Source organism: Anguilla rostrata, chromosome 11 (assembly GCF_018555375.3).
Source record: "Anguilla rostrata isolate EN2019 chromosome 11, ASM1855537v3, whole genome shotgun sequence".
In the NCBI taxonomy this organism is placed as follows: domain Eukaryota; kingdom Metazoa; phylum Chordata; class Actinopteri; order Anguilliformes; family Anguillidae; genus Anguilla; species Anguilla rostrata.
In genome coordinates, this window is record NC_057943.1 from 31757052 (window position 1) to 31776633 (window position 19582).

A 19582-nucleotide genomic window follows, 5' to 3' on the forward strand; every position below is an offset into this window, starting at 1 on the left:
AAGAGCAGTGCTTTAACAGTGCTTGGCCCAGACAAGGCCAGTGAATTGTGTGATTAACTGATTTAATTAATCGCAAACAAAGACAATGAGCTGATCCTGTGGCCACGCAGCTCTCCTGGACGAGGGATGGGAACCCCAGCAGACCCTGTGGCTCTTCTGGACCAAAGCTGGGGTCCCCAGTAGACCCAGCAGTCTGTGTTGGTCCAGGGTTGGGGACCCCTCATGAAATGGAATGATCATGACTGCCCAGTTTTCTAAGGTTACCACTATGGAAACAAAATTAAAACCACAAAAATGCACAATAATTTGTAGATGTTTTATTAACTAGCAAATAGAGGTTAATAATAATCTGGAAAAAATTAAATCTTTTTCTGTACAATGTTTTTAGGGCACACAAACTAAAATCAAATCAAATTATGTACAACAGTGAATATTTAGAAAACAATTACAAGTTAAGTATTACACATAACATGTATCCAAGCACAGCAAATACTCTCTCTGGGTTTAGAAATATTCTCTCTTGGTTCAAATAAAAGATAGTAAATTAAATAAAATACTTTTAGTAACAATACTGCTCAAATTATCACTTAAATCAATTTGGGGACCCCATTTTGAAAAAAATAAATTAATAAAATTGCTGCAGAAAAACAAAAAATGAGTCATTTGATGAACTGCTGAAAACGCAAAGACATAATATAAACTGATCAAAATGTGCTCCCAAATGAGAAAGTGGTATCATAGGCTACATTCACTGACCAGGAGTAGCCATTTTGTAGGCTGTATGAACCTGACTAGGTCGTCGGTTGAAGGAAAAACTGGAAACTCCAAAAAAAATTTTTTGGAACGGCAAAGAAATTTCTCCCTTAATGTAGGAACGCAATTTTGTAAATGTACATCTCTTTCATTGCCATAATGAGTGGGCTGACTGACTACGAGTGCAAACAGCTATTTCTAACTGTATCGCTAATGATACTTCAGCCGTATTTCAGGCTCCCAACTGACCATGGGGGGTCGCTATTGAGCAATGCACTGGGGGAAACTCCATCAACCGAAACACTGCCTCACTCGCCAGCACTATTACCAATGAGCACTGATACGGTCAGGGTTACTGCACCATTGGGGGTTAATCTTATATATTTATTTTCAAGGAGAGCAGGACAGTCAATCTCCCTTGTGTGTGTTTTATTTTTTATTTTTTGCTTTATTCAGGCAGGTAGAAAGCAGAGATGGTAACAGACAGAGAAGGGACCTTAGAAAATAGAATGGCATGGGATCGAACCCCCGGCCACACGGCGAGACCTAAGAGGGCCATTCTATCTCTCACTCTATTTTATTGACCCCCCTTAATGGTCAGAAGTTTTTTTAAATTAGACTCAGCTGTGCACTCAGGCAGAATTTTCCAGGACCAGAGACAGATGTCTCAAAGATTTGTATGGTGCAACAAAGATTTTTTAAACAAAACGGTCAGGGGACAAAATCAATTTATCATGAAATATAGATTTTTTTGGTGAAATCCCCCTTTTAAATAAGTGCCATTAAGAAAAAAAAAAAGTACAACAATCTGTGACAAAGGAAATGAGCACATACAGCCTGTGGGTGCATTCCAACCGCTTGTTTAGGTACCTCCTTGCTTCCTTTCCTTGTCTCCTTTCCTAGTATGAAAGGCAAAACAAGTAAAAAAATATGTGAAATTGATGTTTGGAATCACGCGTTGTCAACATGGACTCATTCCATTCGCCTATTTTATTTCCTTGCTTCCTTTCCTTGCTCCTAGCTCCACTCATCGAGGGACGCAAGGAAAGGAAGCAAGGAAAGGACACAGGGACGGACGTTTATAAGGCAATTGGAACATCCTTAAACCTTCAAGCATCGGACTGAAGCCACGTCAATTACAGATGTGGCAGATGGGGAGAGGTGGATCCACAGGTCGATAGCTATGTCACACATTCCGAAAAAATACTTCCGCAAAGGATGCACTCGTGTTTCCTTGCTCAATAATTCTTCAGGAGCATGCTGGCTCTTAGCGGGTTGGAATGTCCTTATGATGGCACACCTCAATGAATTTCCAGGTCAGTCAAGGACCTTGGAGACGAAGGACGAATACAGTAAGTGATTGGAATGCACCCACATGGCCAACTCATGATTTCAGATGTAAATTTCACATATTTTTTACCCATTTGGTCTTCCATACTAGGAAATGAGGCAAGGGAAGGAAGCAAGGAGGCACCTAAATAGGCAGTTTGAATGCACCCCAAGACCTTCCGCGTGTGCACCTTTAAAAAGATTCCCCCTGGAAACACAAAGGGAAGAAGCACCCTGTATCTTTACTCCTCAGCAGAAAGAGTTCTAAAATGTTTGATTGTCCATAGGTCTTTACTTCTCAAGAACAAATTCACAATTCAATTGAGTAATTCTTTTGTCAAAAAACTAAAATAAAGAATAAAGTTATGAGACTGCCTTCATCAAACAGCAGTTCCGCAAATTCACAATTCCCAGAAACTGCTGGAAGGAACTAACTTTTCTTATTAATATCCCATGAGTTCCTCTGACAGCCTTGTCCTGCAAGTCTCCTCCAAGTTTATGCACAGCTTGTTCTGCAGCGGAACATACCGGGCAGAGCAAGGGGAAAATATGGCTGTCAAAAACAAAATGAACTGCGCCAATGTTTCGTATAATGGGGGCACAAATGTCAACAAGAAAAGAAATGCCACAGACGATTTGTCCTTGGACCGTGGGCGAGCGCGACGATTTGCTTCTTCATAAACACTCAAAATTTGTTTCACTGGCCACCAAAGTGCAATGCACTGCACGTGGAAATAAAGTTGCTGTTCAGTGACAAGCACAATGTGCAGAGCGGTCAGAATCGGGACCTGCGGTAAACACATTTGACTTGCATGACAACTTTTAAAAACGGTCCAATTCTACCTTAATCACGATACCTTAAGAAATACTTTTTTAAAAATCAGGTTCTCCCGATCTGTGCCTGTGCCAAAGAGCTGTGACTCTATTGCACTTGGACATAAAGGCTGCTGCCATTTTACTAATCAGCAGCTTACAGAAGAATACAGCTTTCACATAAGATCAAACCAGCATATTTTCAGAGACAAACACATCTGAAAATGTGTCTGATATATGCGAAAATGAGTCCTAGGAAAAAACATGCACACAATCTCAATGACCCCCAAGATGCAGAAAAGACTGTTCAGCACTGTTACACCAGAAAGCCTCGCTCTTTGTAAGGAACACTATTTTGATAAATAATTAAAACATTAGATAATAAAATAAAAATTTGAAGTGAAGATTAAGAGCACTTGCATAGAACCCTTTCACACAGTTTATGAAAAAAGTAATTCAATTTCAGTGAATATTTGGAATATTCATATTCACTGCATATATATATATTTCTGGAAAAACATTTAACTGCATTAATATATGTAAAAATGAAATATTTCAAGGGTAAAAAGTAACCAGCATTTTCTTACATTGGCCTGACCTGAGAAGGACTACAGAATTAGCCTATGGATTACAGAAATTCTTCAGCAGTTTATTGGATTATAACACTCAAATGTAAAGCCTTTTTTTAAGTCACAGAAATGGCAGCACTAATATTTGTGTTGGAAATACCGTCTCGATATGAAGACGGACCAGTTCGGTTTATCTTCCCTCTCCACCTCTAAAATGAAAGAAAAAGCAGTTTATCCAAGCCTCATAATTCTATTACAACCAGAAGTGTACTGCAGTTAAAATGCACCTTGGGCACAGTAGGACTCTAAAAAACCAATGACATGAAATTAGCTGAACAGAGTTTAATTGAGTCCCGGTTTACATTGAGGGTCCACATGGAAAGATGTAGCAAACTTCAATTTTCCCATTAGTCAGTCAAGTAATTCAACGTCAGGTTAATAACAGCCTCAGTGATCTAGTAGAACACCAATAATCTATAAGACCTATCTGGAAAATGTCAAGTCAACAGTGGTCACGAGCCACTGGTATCCTGCCATAGCAAGATCCCAATACTTTCCCTAATGATCATTAATGTCAGAAACCCAGTAATAACAGAGGGTGGTGTCTGTATAGAGGCAGTGAGGTAAAGGCAGAATTTCCACCCGGTTTAAACAATACTGGCAACACTGTTTCCCCCTCCAATAAATAACAGAATTTGAAGCTCGTTTGACGAGGCAGCATGCGAACTACGTCCGTCGGCCCCAAGATCGCGAGGTCAGCGTCTGGAAACGACACGGACCGAAACGCGGTTCGCGCGTGGTTGACTCGTCAGACGCCTCTGATCAGATCGTACAGCATCATTACGAAGTATTAAAATGTTTTACATGTCATGTTTTGTGCTCTCAATGATTTTCATTTATTATAAGCATCTCTCTGCTTCAAACAGCTATACCTAATATATGTTGGTCCTCGCGAAAATAAAATATTGTTATGTAAATATGTACAAGAAAATAAGAAAATTACAACATAATTCTTAAAACATTATTCTGTACCTCGGTTATCCCTTTGCTCATATATTTCCTGTAATTTACAGTAGGCCTATATGCCGACAAAAACAGACATTATTCTTCCTTGCTGCCATTTTAGAACTTTTTACACCTTCATATGGTTAAGAAAAACCACCGTATTATATTATCTTTAAAACAGCAACGTGCTATGCGAGATTTCAGAATGCTACGTGCTCCAATGAGCATTTCACTAGGCTACTTAATTGTGTACAACCTGCAGACTGGCAGAAGCAATAACACTAGTTAGCTAACATACATGATCAACAGCTAGAGAACAATTCCACATCCTCTGCCCCCATTAACACTGGTTAATGAAACCGGAACAACGGAAAATGTTTAAAAATAAATGCGGAGGCAAAATTCTGCTGGTCCTTTAAATAAGCTATTTTATAGGCTACGTGATATTCGGCCCTGGAATGCTTCTAGTTTTTCCGTTTTTAAAAATACCTGATATTAACTGAGGGATATAATTAGCCATCCCGTATATTTTGATGTAGACAATAAAAAAGATTTTAAAAGTTATCAGCGCTGACGTGCTCTCCCTTCGGTACAGTGGTGCCCCGGAAAATCCGAAGCTGTCGCGCGACACTCCTGTACGACCTGGACCAGGACTAGAGGGAGGAGTCCTGGCATTTAGCCCCGCCTCTTGCGCCCAGCCACGCCCATTTCAGCTACCACGTGTCCAACACAAAACACTTAATGAGACTTAATACGATGTAAAAGTGACCGTGACATGTGATATTTGCAGTCCAAGGCAAATTAATAACACTGATCATATATATATATATATATTTTTTTTTTTACAGTCAGCTACAGGGCAAGCGTAAACTGTAAATGTGCTCTGCTCGCTCCAGGTGGTCCTTGAATCCACTGAGCATGCTCCAACTGAGCCCGCATAGCCAGCGATGGTGACGCCCCCTCCGCGTTTTCACAGAAGGGGGTTTCCGGCCCGAAAAGTCAAAGTCCAAAGCAAGCGCTGGGGTAGGGGGTGGGGAGGCATTTCCCAGAACAATCCGGAATGTCTCTCGATGAGTCCCCCGGGTGATCGGAATGCGTCGAGACGCGAGGCGGCGTCGACGCATCCCTATTTCGTGAAAGGCCGATTTATTGAGAGAGAGCGTTGCATCCCTTGTTCTTCCGCTACTGAAACCCTCTCTCACCCCTCATATCCGAACCCGACCGCGGGAGTGAACTAAAACACAGTACGTCCTTAAAACGCCCCTCCTCACAGATCTCCGTCGGTGGGTGGCAAGCATAGCTTGAACAGTCTGGGGAGAGGGAAAAGAGACAGAGGAAATAGGCGAGATATTAAATTAAAATGAAAAAGAAATGCCCATCTGGAGTCTCCCACATTTTGCTTAAAGCAGCAACAACATTATTGCAACTCGGTAAGAAAAATCTTCAGAATCCCCAGTGAATGCCGCTTATGATGTTTATGAGGTCTGGCGCTGTACAGATACTTCATAATGAGAGAAAGTGCGAGGGTGCTTCTGGAGTCATGACAGGGTGGCTGACTCAGATTTAATGATCTCTCTCCACAAACCATTAATTCTGCATATTAAACTACCCAACTTAATTTCTCTGCAGTTCATTTTCCAGCTTATTCCTCAATTTTCATTTTGTTCTCGAACAAATATTATCTGTGGTGTCCACCAGCAGACCCCTGGCTTTATACTAGTTGCAGCTTCGGTATAAGCTTAGAGTCACTGATTGGATGGAAACTTTCATTACATAATACATTACATTAAATCACATTATATTCCTAGAGCCAATCAGCTGCTTGCTCAAAGGCAACTGCAGTTGAATGCATTTTTTTTCCGTGAAAAATCTATGCAAGCCTATGCTTGCGAGGAAAACATTTTTTTAAAATAAATTTCTAGTTACAACTTTTTGACATAATCAAGGCATTGGCCTGGATGACCAGGAGCAGTCATATTCCAAAATGACATCTTATAGCCAACTGCTTGGATCCGTAATTTTCCAATCTGTACCACATTACCTGACCAACTGCTCCAATCTTATTCAAGAAGGACTGGTGTGAGTGCAGGCTTTTGTTCCAGCCCAGCACTAAACAACTTGACTCAACAAATCAAGGTGCTGCTCATGGAAGCCCATGATTGGTTCATTAGTTGAATCTGCAGTTTTAGTGTTGGGAGAGAATGCTTCCTGGGTAAGACTGGACACTGAGATGGGAGCAGGTTTAGGCGGGCGTTACCTTGGTGCGCACAAGGGCATCTGATCCATTACTTTGAGGTTTTTGGCAGAGATTTCAACCCTGGTGCCCTGTGGGAACACATTCACCCCATTAATATTTCAACTGAAGAAGAGCAGGCTTAGGATTTTTATTCATACATGACCAATTAACACAACATCTATTTCCTTTCTTTTAATTATGGAAAAGGCAGTCTCTTTAAACAAAGAGATTTACATAGCACTGTACATGTGTATTATGGACATTAAATCTGCTGCAATTTATGGACTTTCTGGAAAATATAATGGCAAATATATTTCAAAATAAAAATATATTTCAAAATACCTGAAAGTGGCAATAGTTAAACAGTTTGCCCACATATTGTGAAGTATTGCGATATCATGACAATGCATTTTCCCCAATATATTTTCAGTATATTCCAGTCTATTTGTAACCAGATACATATTTGGGATGCATGTTTCAAAATTAGATTTATTTCATTAAAATATGAAATAATGCATATCTCAGGTTTAACCTAATTTTGCTTTAAACCCTTTTTTATTCTTCCACTTCCCTAATTATTTTGGTACGACTCCCCCATTATCATCTAACTTCAAAAAAAAATTGATAACTGCTCTCCCAAATGAAATATAACAATAAAACTTAAATGAGTGCCCATAAATTTCGATAGCACTCATCAACAGGTAATTACTTCTTGTCAGGCAGCTATCCCACAATTCCTTGTATATGAATGCTTGGAGCAAAATGACAGCCTGCTTTCTCTTTTTCCTGCTCCCAAACTAATTTTCATACGGAATGCAGGCGGTACCTGTTTGCGCATGAGGTCCATGGCCTGCATGGTGCACCGAGGCGGGAGTCCATGGTTCCTGGCCAATATGGCCGCCTGCTCCAGGGACACGCCCAGAGTGCACCTGCAGTGTTCCAAAGACATGTCAATCACAGAACTCCGCCCACCTTATTCCACCCCTTCTCAAACAGGAAAGGAAGAACACTGATTTATGCTGGTTCAGAGCTGTCTTACATTTGTCTTACCTTCTTATTAATCTTACCTTGCATAGTTACATTAATCAGGTGAATTAATTCATGTTTGCCTAACACTGTAAATCACAGTGTATAAGAGCATGTGCTAAATTAATGTAATATAATGTAATGGTATTCTACATCAATGAAGTGTAGAGTTTAATGATCAGGTAGTGCCCCCACTTTAGGATGTTTACATGGGGCTGAAGTTTCTCCTGGCTCACACCAGAGGGCGCTGTTGCGGGCACGTACCTCTGCATGCCGGTGGCGCACATGGCGATGTGGCAGGCGCCCAGCCGGTTGCAGAGCTCGGCGGAGACGGGCAGGACGCTCACGCCCGACGGGTGGCTGCCCGCGCTGCCCGACACGCCCGGTTTCACGTTGACGTAGGACTGCATGAGCCGGCACAGGTCGTCCAAGGCGTTGAGTGGCCGCAAGAGCTGGGGGGGAGGGGGGGGGGTGGTCAGTAGGGGGTCTGGGGACAAAAGCCACTCTTGAATCCCCACCCAGACAGGAAGCTTCTGCCCAGTTTACCCTGGTAAACACCAGACACTGATGGCATCTGAGATGAGTGTTACCCCACCCTCCACCCGTCCCCAGCAGGGAATTTTATGCCTGCAGCCCATTTTCATTATTAGTACCACTTCTACAACAAGAAACAGATGATGTAAGATTTTCAGTACTACAGTAATACTTCTACTACTACTACTACTACTACTGCTGCTACAAGTTGCCCATTTACCAAGTAGCATTTGAATAATGTACAATTTTTAGCACAACTACAACTTCGGTGAACTACAGCTGCAAGCCTTGTGCTGGACCTCAAAATTATGTACCTGGTCGATCTTCACGGCCGTGGTGTTGGAGTCTGACGGTAAATTGGATTTCTCCAGGTAGAAAGCCCTAGAAGAAGAGATGGTGAGCATTTCAATTAGAGCCACGTTGCTGTAACCACACACAGGGAAGGTCACTCAGTCCATAAATTAGCACATTCACACATCCAACCAAGACTAGACACCAAGTAAGCTTTGCGATAAAGTCAATTCAAAACAGTGTTCAGCGTAATTTCCTGTTTCCATGGTCATTTCTGTTGGCTTTTTTGAGATACAACAGACAAGGATTTTTATGGTGCCAATGGCACTAATGACCCTATCCCTGCCAGTCTCAGTGAGGTTGAGAGCCCTGCTGCAGGAGCAGTACCTGAGCCTCCTGTAATAGGCCTTGACCTTCTCCAGGGAGACGGCGTTGGTGCGCTGCTGGAACTCATCCATGGAGACACAGTCCTGTGGGGACACGCCCTCTGGCCTCTCCAGCCCTGGAACAGCATTACAGTGGGTTACCCTGCTGCTACACCATATCACACTGCTACACAACATTACACTGCGATACATTGCATTACACTGTGTTACGCTCCTGTTACACCATATTACACCGTTACACAACATTACAATGCGATATCCCGCATTATACCGTGTTACACTACTCTTACACCATATTACGCTGTAACACCATGTTACATTGTGATACCGCAGTACACTGTGTCACGCTCCTGTTACATCATATTACACCGTTACCAGGAGGCCAATGTGAAGAATTGTAGAAAAGGTGTTCTGCAGGAGATATTTAAGGCTCTTCATTATTCCCTTACCCATGGGACATATGACTGTATTTAACAGGCTTTTTGTGATTAAATCACTTTTCTGAGCAAAACGGCTTTGTTATGTATACGATAGCTGTGGTGCAGCTGTAACATACTGTTATGGCTGTTGTTTTTGGAGTATGCTGCCATACTTAATTGTTCTGAACTTCTGATTAATCTTTGGAAGAAATGGAGAATTCTGAAAATATCCACTTGATACTACTTACAAGCTGTTGGTAAAACTGAAAAAAATTCTCTCTTGTTAAATGACAGTGCTGCAGCCAGGCCTGTTTCTGAGAACCTGTCCGCTCTGATGAAGATGCACTGTTGAGTGTGCGCCACTAGGAGGCAACATACTTCCACTTTCTGCACAGACATGATTTGATATTTGATATCAGGGTTGCCTCTTTGTGATGCCACTCCACTGCGTAAAATCCCCTTTCCATACAGTAGGCTGCTACGCGTTTCATCCTCAGCTTTGAGCGGTGGATTTAACCGTCATATTTTATCTTCTTCCCATATTCAGATTTTGAATAACTGAACTTAACCGTGAAATGTTATCTATGAAAATGACTGACTGATAAACCTGTGGGTAGCCATTTTGCTTGAATTCTGTCTGTGGCCAATGTTAGGGCTGGTTGTTGACCCCTGCATACCAAAATGGTCCCTATCGCTTAAAACAAAAGACTGCTCAACTGTTTTTAGTTAAGTATAACCTCTTTTTACAAGTCTGGCATTATTGTCTTGGCTACTGAGACTGTGTATAAAAAAGCAGTGGCATGTGTTTGCAAGTGGCGATGTGTGTTTGGAAGTGATGGTGTGTGTTTTGAAAGTGGTGGAATGTGTTCGAAAGGCCAACGTGCATTTTAAAGCGTCAACGTTAGTTCGGAACCAGTGGTGCGTGTGTCTGAAAGTGCCAGTGTGTTTGAAAGCGCCTTCGTGCGTGTGAAAGCGCCTGCGTGCGTTTCAAACCCCCGCTGTGCGTTTAGAAGCGCGCGTTTCCCTCCGCACCTCTGGTGAAAAGCACGGTGTGCAGCCTGAGGCTCCCGCCGTTCTGCAGCCGGGAGGGCAGCTCGGAGAAGTGACAGCTGTCCAGGAGCAGCGTCACGCGCAGGGCCTGCCTGCTGCCCTCCACCTGGTAGCACACCGACGTGTCTGGGGGAGGAGAAACCCGTCACTCCCGCAACCTGGACATCCCAAACTCACACTTAACCAATCACATTCAAGCACATCACAGTAAGCAACCCGATCACATCCCTGTTGTACCGTATTTAAATGCGCTCTCCGTGCTAACGTGCTAACGGATAAGCTTTCCGGCCTCAAACGCACCTGCCTTCATCTCAGCCTAATTCATATTCACGCACATCACAAATAACCCACCATCTGTTTTCATGCTAAACTCCTGCGTTTACCCCAAATCCAAGCCAACAGAAATAGACTCTTTATATCCTGGGCTCAACAGTAGTGACTGCGAGAGAGGAAATTCTGGGCTTTTCCTGGGTTTTGTTTTATTTTCAGATACATCTGGCCCTAATTGCGACAGCCAGCTCCGCTCGCAACGTCCAAATTTCCTGAACGGGCTCCGTAAAGAATCATCCGGAACGAAAGCCCGAATTCAGGAAGCCCCTTCCGGCAGTTGCGTTCCCCCTCAGGGCGACATTAAACCTGTGTTCTGTGCGTGATAAACGCCATCGCGTTCCCGCCACAAGCCCCTGCCCTGCGCTGATCTGCTCTACGAGGCGCGACCGAGAGTCTTACTCGCCACCAGGCACTCGTCCTCCAGCGGGCGGAAGCAAACGGTCACTTTGTCCAGGTCCAGCAGCGCCGCCTTGGTGTCCTCCAGCATCGTCCTCTCCTCTTTCTGCAGGGAGGAAGACAGTTCAACCGCCAAATCAGAAAACGCTACTGCTGAAATGCTAACACCGCACAGATTCACCGTACTGTCACAGATTCACAGGGAAATGAATGACACCCTAGTAAGCGTATTATATACAGGACCGGTGGACCATTTGGCCACAGACTACATTTCCCATCAGCCAACAGGAATTTTTCATTTTTATCAATGAAAAATCGGTTGAATGGCGGATGGGGCTTTGAGAGCGACTCTCTCACCACGTGCGGCGACAGCGCGGAGTGGAAGTTGAAGAGGACTCCGATGGCGGCGATCTGCTCCAGCCACTTCCTGCTGACCTCCTTGCTGTCCTCCTCGTACTCGCCGTTGTTGTTGTAGCGGAGGTTGAGGGCGGCCAGCAGCTGCTCGGACAGGGTGCTGAGCGCGCCCACCGCGCTCTGGCAGAAGATCACGTCCCGCCTCAGCTGCAGATGCGTATCTGAGGAGGTGGTTTGGGGAAATCTCACCGTTAGCATAAAAACCAGCGCCACTAAACTCCAAGTCACTTATCACCTACAAACCATTAGGCTAATTACTAGACGACCTATAAACTACATTTCCACTCCAACGAGTCTCTACTGCTGTTTATTTTTGCACAACCACACTGATCACATATATTAGGGCATCCAACATTGGCCAAAAAAATCTTCGAATATTCCTTGAAAAAACACATTCTAACTTTGGTTTATGTGTCTGAAAGTTGTAGATACTCTTACAAAGACCATTACCTGTGCACTTCAACAAAGCAAGCAGAAGCTGGTTCTTCCCATCTGTGGATTCAAACAAAAAACAAAAAATCCAATTATCAATAGAATCTGTGTGAAAGTGGGAGGCCATTTTGAATCCCACGGCCGCTCTGGCGGTTGAACTCTTCAGCTGTGTGCGGCCCACCTTCCACAAATCTCTGCAGCTTCTCCACCAGGGTGTCGATGGAAATGGGCAGGTTCCAGGGGTCCTCCTGGATGTTCTTGTTGATCACGTAGCGACAGCGCGCCGTCCAGTCGTCCGTGTTCCGAAGTTCTGCGGGACAGACGCACGGACGCGTGAGTACTGCGTAACATTACATTCCCCTCATTTAACAGACGCTCTTATGCAGTACGGGACCATGCAAGAGAACATGAGTTACATAAGCAACAGAAACAGAGATTGGGCTAACAACATTACTAGATATATACAGTGTATATTCTTCACTTTTGCAGTGCTTTATATGGTATCTTTACATTTTAGCTCATTTCCCCAGTCCCCTGTTATCAGAAGCCCGGCTCAGCAAGCTTTCACTACAGCTGGGTATCTAACCACCACATTAATTATTAGTGTGACCTTGCAACCCCCCCTCTCCTTTCCAAAACGTAAGAATGGTTTAAGCCAAGGATCTCAAACTCCAGTGTTTGCGGGTTTCTGTGGTATGTCTTTCAATCAACAGATAATATAAGCCTTGAAAACAAGATGTGTGGACTACGTTTTCCAACCAATCACTTAAAATAAAGTGATTAAATGTCAACACATTAAAAACCAGCAGCCAGATGCTGCGGCTCTTTGGTGCTGGAGTTTCATGCCTGGTTTAAAGAGACCTAGAAAGCTGATGACATTATATCGGTCATCCTGGAAGAGGCTAGAGTTGAGTAGCCTTGTCCTTGCCAAGCCAACACAGCTCTTTACAGGGAGAAGCACAGAAGGAATCTGCTCAACACTGTGCAGACATTTGCACATTAATACTTAATGAGATCATCCATACTCTTACGGACTGCCATTAGGAACAGCTGCACAATAATCACAAATCAATGGATATTTTCTATGTACGGGAACAAACATTCTGTACCATACCATGCAGGGAGTCACATCTAATCAAAACCTCAAATTTGGAAACAGTCTTAATATTTTACATAAAAAAGATTCCTTTGTAGTCCTGATGAGTAGATTACAAACACGCTATAACCATGACAAGGCTCAGAATATAGCATTGAACCTGTGTAATGCCATTATACTGTATGTACACTGAATAGGCATTTGACTAATGATGCCTGGGACCCCATACTGGAAAATCTATTGCTGTCTCAGCTGCAAAACATAAATGATTATGCACCTGGAGAAAAAAGGTAATTTGATGTTATCAGGAACAGTTAATTGCATAGATAAACAATGCAACAATAAGTTCAATAATGGAATGATAATGCATTCAATATTATTGCATAAACATCATTTGAATTTTAAATATTAGGAATACAGATTAGACTGCAGTTTGTAGAGAGTGAGGCTTTACCTGGTTGACTGCAGTCCATTGGAAAGTGCTTGGTTTCCTCGCTGGCTTTTGTCATGACGGGGCCTTTGAGCAAACTGTTAATGGAATCAACCTGAGGAGAAGGAAGAAAGGCCAACGGTAAACATCACCCCGCCTACAACCACTAAAAATAGCCGCCATCCAATTCTCTCAGAACAATGTCCGCGGCGTGAGAGACGACTGGGAACCTGACAGAATGAGATCGGGGTAAACCGATAGGCCTTAATCTGTCCTGGAGAACAAAGCTTCTGTCAGGCAAAGACGGTGTGCGGTGTCAAAGGTTAACATTGGGTTTGGTAAGGGAAGACTTTGGAGCTGGGGTGAGGGTGGGGGCCCCCTCCTGGGTACAGATGCCTCGGCTAGCTGCTAGCGGAAAGATCCGGGCCGACAGATCGAAGCGGTAAAGTGATAAGATTGAATGAGAGCGGCGGCGCCTTTATCGGAGTCATCTGTGCAGAACGAGCCGAGACTGTTCACCCTCTGAGTGGAGCGGAGAGGCAAACAGAGATAAAATAACAGCATGGAGGCACACGCCATCTAGGATGGGCGGAGGCGACGGTGGTGTCTCTGTATTCCAGAAGACAGACTGACCCAACCCAAGGCTGAGGCAGGAGGAAGTGAAGCTCCAGAGCCTTTAATTACAGCAGGGAGTCTGGACAGAAACACACACACTACAGTACTGCTAACACAGCTTTGGGGCTAATGCAATTACGTAACTTTGGGTCTAATTTAACAACACAGCTTTGCTGCTAATGCGATAACACTGATTTGGGTCTAATTTAATAACACAACTTTGGGGCTAATGCGATAATATAGCTTTGGGGCAACTGGCTAATATAATAAGACAGCTTTAGGGATAATGCCATAAGGTAGATTTGGGGCTAATGTAATAAGATAGCTTTAGGGCTAATGTAAAAACATACCTTTGGGGCTAATAACACGACTTTGGGGCAAATGTAATAACATACAGTAGCTTTAGAGCTATTGTAACAACATAGCTTTTGGGCTATGGCCTGAATACTGGAAGTAATGTAGGTATTAACAACAGACCAGGAAATACATTTGTTTAATAAAGAAGAGAACAATAATATAAATAATATTTCTAACATAACTGTTTGTACCACTGACAGTAATACTGTTATTAATGTACCTAAGCCTTACCGTTCTTCCCTGAACTTACCCTTAATAAACCTTTGTACAGTCTGAACAATTGTTTTTTTTGTCTCCAGAGATTTTACTTGATCATTTGTGGATGCAAAATTATCTTATGCTGTCACACAGAAGTTAAAAGCACTTTTGTTGCTGGTAAGTGCGTCTGCCAAATGATGCAAAAGTAAATGTAATTTCTGGTAGTATATGCGTGCTGGAAATTACTACGGCTGTAACAATGAACATATTAATCGATCCAATTAATCAATTAAGGCTTTTATCGCCAACTAATTTGTGATAAGAATTGTGACGTGAACATTTTAACATTTTAAATGCGTAATGCAGTTGCTGTTAGCCAGGCGAAATGGAGTACAGCATCTAAATCTGCACCATTAAATATGCAGCTCTTACACAGACAGTCTGGCTGTGGGTCAGATGCAGAGGGGACATATGGCTGTAAAAAATGAAGTGCACTGTCTGCACTGTACACAGAGCGTGTCCTATACGGATAACGTGAACCGTTTACAGTAAAATCTGCGAGCAAAGCATCCTTTTCGTTTTCGCTACCGATAGCCACCTGAACGAAAACGGGGACGGGCAGCCTTCCAGCGAAACCCATCTGACTCAGACAGACCGGCGGCACGTGACGTTAAGCAAAGGGTTTCATGGCAACAGCGCTGAGCGCATCAAAAAGAAAAGCACTCATAGCTGAACTGCATTAAACGGCTGGCCACTTAACACGGCCCAAGACCGAGGGCTCGAAACAGTTCTACATCAGCCACTGGGTTCAAAGGAATACATAACTAATGCATTAATACTGGTTGTAATAGCGGTAGTAACTGGCAGCATAAAGCCCTGTCCAGATGGGATTAGTATTGCAGGACAACGTCGGTAATGTATTTCTTCTTCATCTTTGGATGTCAGTGATTCCAATGGCTGATCTGCATGGAAAAAGCCTTTCCCTTTATTACTGAGGGGGCCTGTCTCTTTGGCTGTTCCTGGGTGAATTTGTCACACATTCCCATCTACCAGGGGGAAAAAAACCCCCAACACACGTGTTGTTATACAACTAAAAGAAAGGAAAGAACTTTAAAAAATATTTCTAAGACAGGCAAAAAAAATACATGAACAAAAGATTTTTATGAAAAATATGCAAAATACAAAGTATTACAAAAATGTAAGGTCCAAATAAGTAGTAATTTGCATCAAATATTGACACGCTGATACAGATGGCGAAAGAATTATCAGAGGACCTCGAAGTTTGCTGAAAAACAGGAGATTTTTTTGGCCTTAATTATTATTTGCGTGCCCTGAAAAAAATCACTGACAGAATCGCTCCGGAAGTGAATAAATTGACTGAATTACTCTGGTAAAAATCACATTACCTGCCCTCACCTAGTGAAACTAATCCCACCCATACAGGGCTAAAAATGCATAAATGCTGGTTGTAATGCTGGTACTAAGAAAGTTATAACAGGCAGGAACATCAGTAAAGAGATATAAGGGACAGTGATACTGGACCTGGTTAAAGAGGTGCTCCAGGCAGCCGTGCAGCTTGTCCTGCTTGTCGAACGAGATCCTCATGTCGCAGGGCAGCTCGTCTCCTGAACGCCACCAGGGGGAGCCAAACAGAGAGCGAGAGAAACACACAGACAGTGAGCCCCGAGCTCATCCAGCGCTCCCAGAAAAGCATCACGTGCAGTGGCTGTAACCTCGAGGTTGCGGGTTTGAATCCAGGGCGGGGCACTGCGATTACACTGCTCAAGCACAATTTCCTGCAGCTGTAAATATTCAGCCATGCTCGCAAATAATACTTCAGCTTAAGCTACGTTAGTGGCCTCAATCCAAAGCACCTGCTTATCAAACAAACAACACAAATCAACAATAAATTTAAAGAGAGACCGTAATACAACTGTAATTCACAGGTGAGCAGTCAGCCATATATTCTGCACAGGTTTGAAATCACAAGAACTGTTTGCAGAAGAATTTACAGTGGGTTACCAGTGAGACAGAACAAAGCTGATATCATGGCACGGCATTCTTAAACAATTCAAATTGGCAGGTGAGAAAACAGTCTGCTGTTATGTGCACATGGACAGGTATTTATTTTTTTAAAGGTTTTGAGCACATGTTGAAAATGTGTCGTGTACAATAAAACTCCAGTGATTATCTAGCTGGGGAAGAATTTATCTGACGTACCAGATGAAATGAACAAGAATAAGTTCGACCAGGCAAAAAAATAAATGCATTCAATATTGCAGCATTAATTCCCATTATAGTGATTATCCCCTTAAGGTGTAAGATGACAAATATGCAATTAGAATGTTCTTAACTGAACATTCTAATGCTGATGTAACGATCGCTACGGGTAACTGGAAACAATGACGTTCTAGAACACTGACTTAGAATATTGAAAGAACATTGCGAATAGCCTACTCCTCAAAAGGGTTAAATCCGGAGGTGTGACGTGGCGGGTGACGGCGGGTTGCGGCCTCACCTGAACCCATCTCGTCGCTGCCCAGGTAGGAGCTGTTGCTCCGCACGCTGGTGTAGGACAGGACCGAATCCCGGTTGCTGTTGCACTCGCTGGAATGGGGGGTGGAAGAAAAGAAAAACGGTTACGGTCGCAATTCACAAAGGAACAGTTTGTTTATCCCGCTTCCTGAAAAGCTACTCCGACAGTGGCGCAGTAAGCAGATTATGCAATCGGCGCGACTCCGCTTTCCTTTCTAACATTCCTCAACAGCAGTTTGTTTTTAACGCGGCGCCTGTGGACATTAACAACTTTCACCTCGCGTGATACCGGAATGTCTCAGCCACGTGCCCGGTAACCCAATCTGCTGGTCTGTGTGTCTGCCGTCTGCGCGCACCGGACGCCGCATCAATTACATCGCCGGCGTTTTCGAGGAAAAACGGCGTACGGAAACGCGCGTGGAATTCATCAGACAGGAGGAGACAACCTGCCCGCCCCTGCGATGAGGCGATTCGCCGCACGCCCTGAAGCGCGCGGCCTCGCTCGCCAGCGAGACGAATGAAAACCGCGCGCTCGAGGAGAAATATAAAAAAAGGAACACAAGCACATCGATTAAAAAAAGAAGAGGTTCGTTCTGGGAAAAGAGGATGGCTGTAGACACTCGTGAATTTCACATGACTACCAATGCTGTTTTTAAAAAGGCCTCTTTTTCCTTGTGAGTTCCTGTGGAATTATCAGACTTATCTAACTGTGGTATTTCTCCCACAATATTGATGTTCAACTTCAACAACCTGTGACCAGAAACAAAAGCCACGTCCTGCACTCTGTACCAGGAGAGATGCAGGTTTGACTGACTTTATCACACTAAAATCGACAACCAATTTAACCCTGAGGAACTAGGTGATGTGAGGTGAGGTAATTTCACAATTAATGGCACTACCTGATCGATTAAGTGCTGAGAAACGATTCAGAACCTGCAGACCCTGCGGCTCCGGCCTACACAGGAAGTCAGGGAACCGCAGCAGTCAGCGTCGCATTGTAATCTGCGCAGGGGCTTGAGTGACAGTGAAATTAAAGCGAGATAAGATCGTCCCATTCTGCTGAAGGAATACAGCTCCCAGGACGACACAACGTCGGCTGCACCACAGACACAGCAAACGAATGCGGTTTGGAAGGAAATACATTTGCGGCAATGCCACTAAAGTGGTTAAATGGCAACACTTGAACATTTTTTAAAATAAAGAATGAGCATACATTCCCATATGTTGAACATGACATAATCTAGACGACGCCACAATTGTAAAAAGTAAAAAGCGCTACACTATGGTAAACAGTCGGGTTCTAATTAGCGAAGGGTCCCCTGGCTCCAAGCCGCCGTAGGAGGGGAAGGCCAGACTCCAGGGGGCGACAGACCGTGGTGCGGTTAGCGGATGGCGCTAATTCAAACCGCAGAGACACACCTCACGCACTGGCAGCTACGCCACAGGAATTTCACTACAGACACTTGAAAAGCGAAACACTGGCCACACTGTCTTAGGAAATACATCTGCAGGGCACAGAGATCGCTGGGATGCCCACACACATACAGTACTCACACACACTCGTACACCCCCACCCTAACACACACCTTTCACAACAAAAAAATACATACATATACACCCCTCACACACACACTCACACATTCATACCCCCCCACTCCAACACACACACCTTTCACAACAAACACATATGTAGATATACACCCCCCCCACACACATACATCTTTCACAATGAACAAATACGTACATATACACGTCCCCTCCTCCACACACACACACCACTCATATTCCCCCACCCCACCACACACATCTTTCACAATGAACAATACTACATAACGTCCCTCCCCACACACACACACCACTACACACACACACCATATCCCACCCACCACACTTTCACAATGAACAAATACGTACATATACACCTCCCCTCCTCCACACACACACACACACACAGACTCCCTCTCCAGCATTCCCATTCATGGGTCATTTAAGTGCTGAAAAGGGTAAGAGCTGTGGCACTGACACACTGTACATAGATCTGTGATTTCTCAATAAGGAACCACATGATTTTTACACACCTTTAAACACCCAGGGGCCCCCTGTTCTCTGTTATTCCAGTCCAGATGGTTTATATACATTCAGTACTAAAAGCACAGCTTTCCACTGTACTACAGTATCTAAAACTGAAAGCAGAGAGCTGAACCTCGCTATTTCAGCAAACAGAATTCGCCTTCCACTTACAATTACCCTGCTTCCAGCCTCTTAGTCTGGCTAGCAGCTACTTTCCAAATAGATTTCTAGATTTTATTGATGACCTCCAATGCTTTTAACTATAGGCCCATTACACGGCTGAACTGAGGAAGCATTT

General features: G+C 43.6%; 1 protein-coding gene across 1 annotated transcript in view; it reads right to left on the reverse strand.

The window, feature by feature from the left end:
- Window positions 1-302: 302 nt before the first annotated feature.
- Window positions 303-19582, reverse strand: part of LOC135234615 (phosphatidylinositol 3,4,5-trisphosphate-dependent Rac exchanger 1 protein-like) — a 113630-nt gene continuing 94350 nt past the window's right edge. The window contains exons 27-40 of the mRNA XM_064299398.1: window positions 17198-17286; window positions 16222-16304; window positions 13534-13624; window positions 12165-12293; window positions 12002-12043; window positions 11495-11712; window positions 11141-11243; window positions 10394-10537; window positions 8944-9058; window positions 8580-8646; window positions 7996-8183; window positions 7532-7634; window positions 6727-6794; window positions 303-5779 (exon numbers count right to left, since the gene is read on the reverse strand). Coding sequence (XP_064155468.1) covers window positions 5737-5779; window positions 6727-6794; window positions 7532-7634; window positions 7996-8183; window positions 8580-8646; window positions 8944-9058; window positions 10394-10537; window positions 11141-11243; window positions 11495-11712; window positions 12002-12043; window positions 12165-12293; window positions 13534-13624; window positions 16222-16304; window positions 17198-17286 — 1483 coding nt within the window. The 3' untranslated portion in view covers window positions 303-5736. The remainder of the gene's footprint in view (window positions 5780-6726; window positions 6795-7531; window positions 7635-7995; window positions 8184-8579; window positions 8647-8943; window positions 9059-10393; window positions 10538-11140; window positions 11244-11494; window positions 11713-12001; window positions 12044-12164; window positions 12294-13533; window positions 13625-16221; window positions 16305-17197; window positions 17287-19582) is intronic.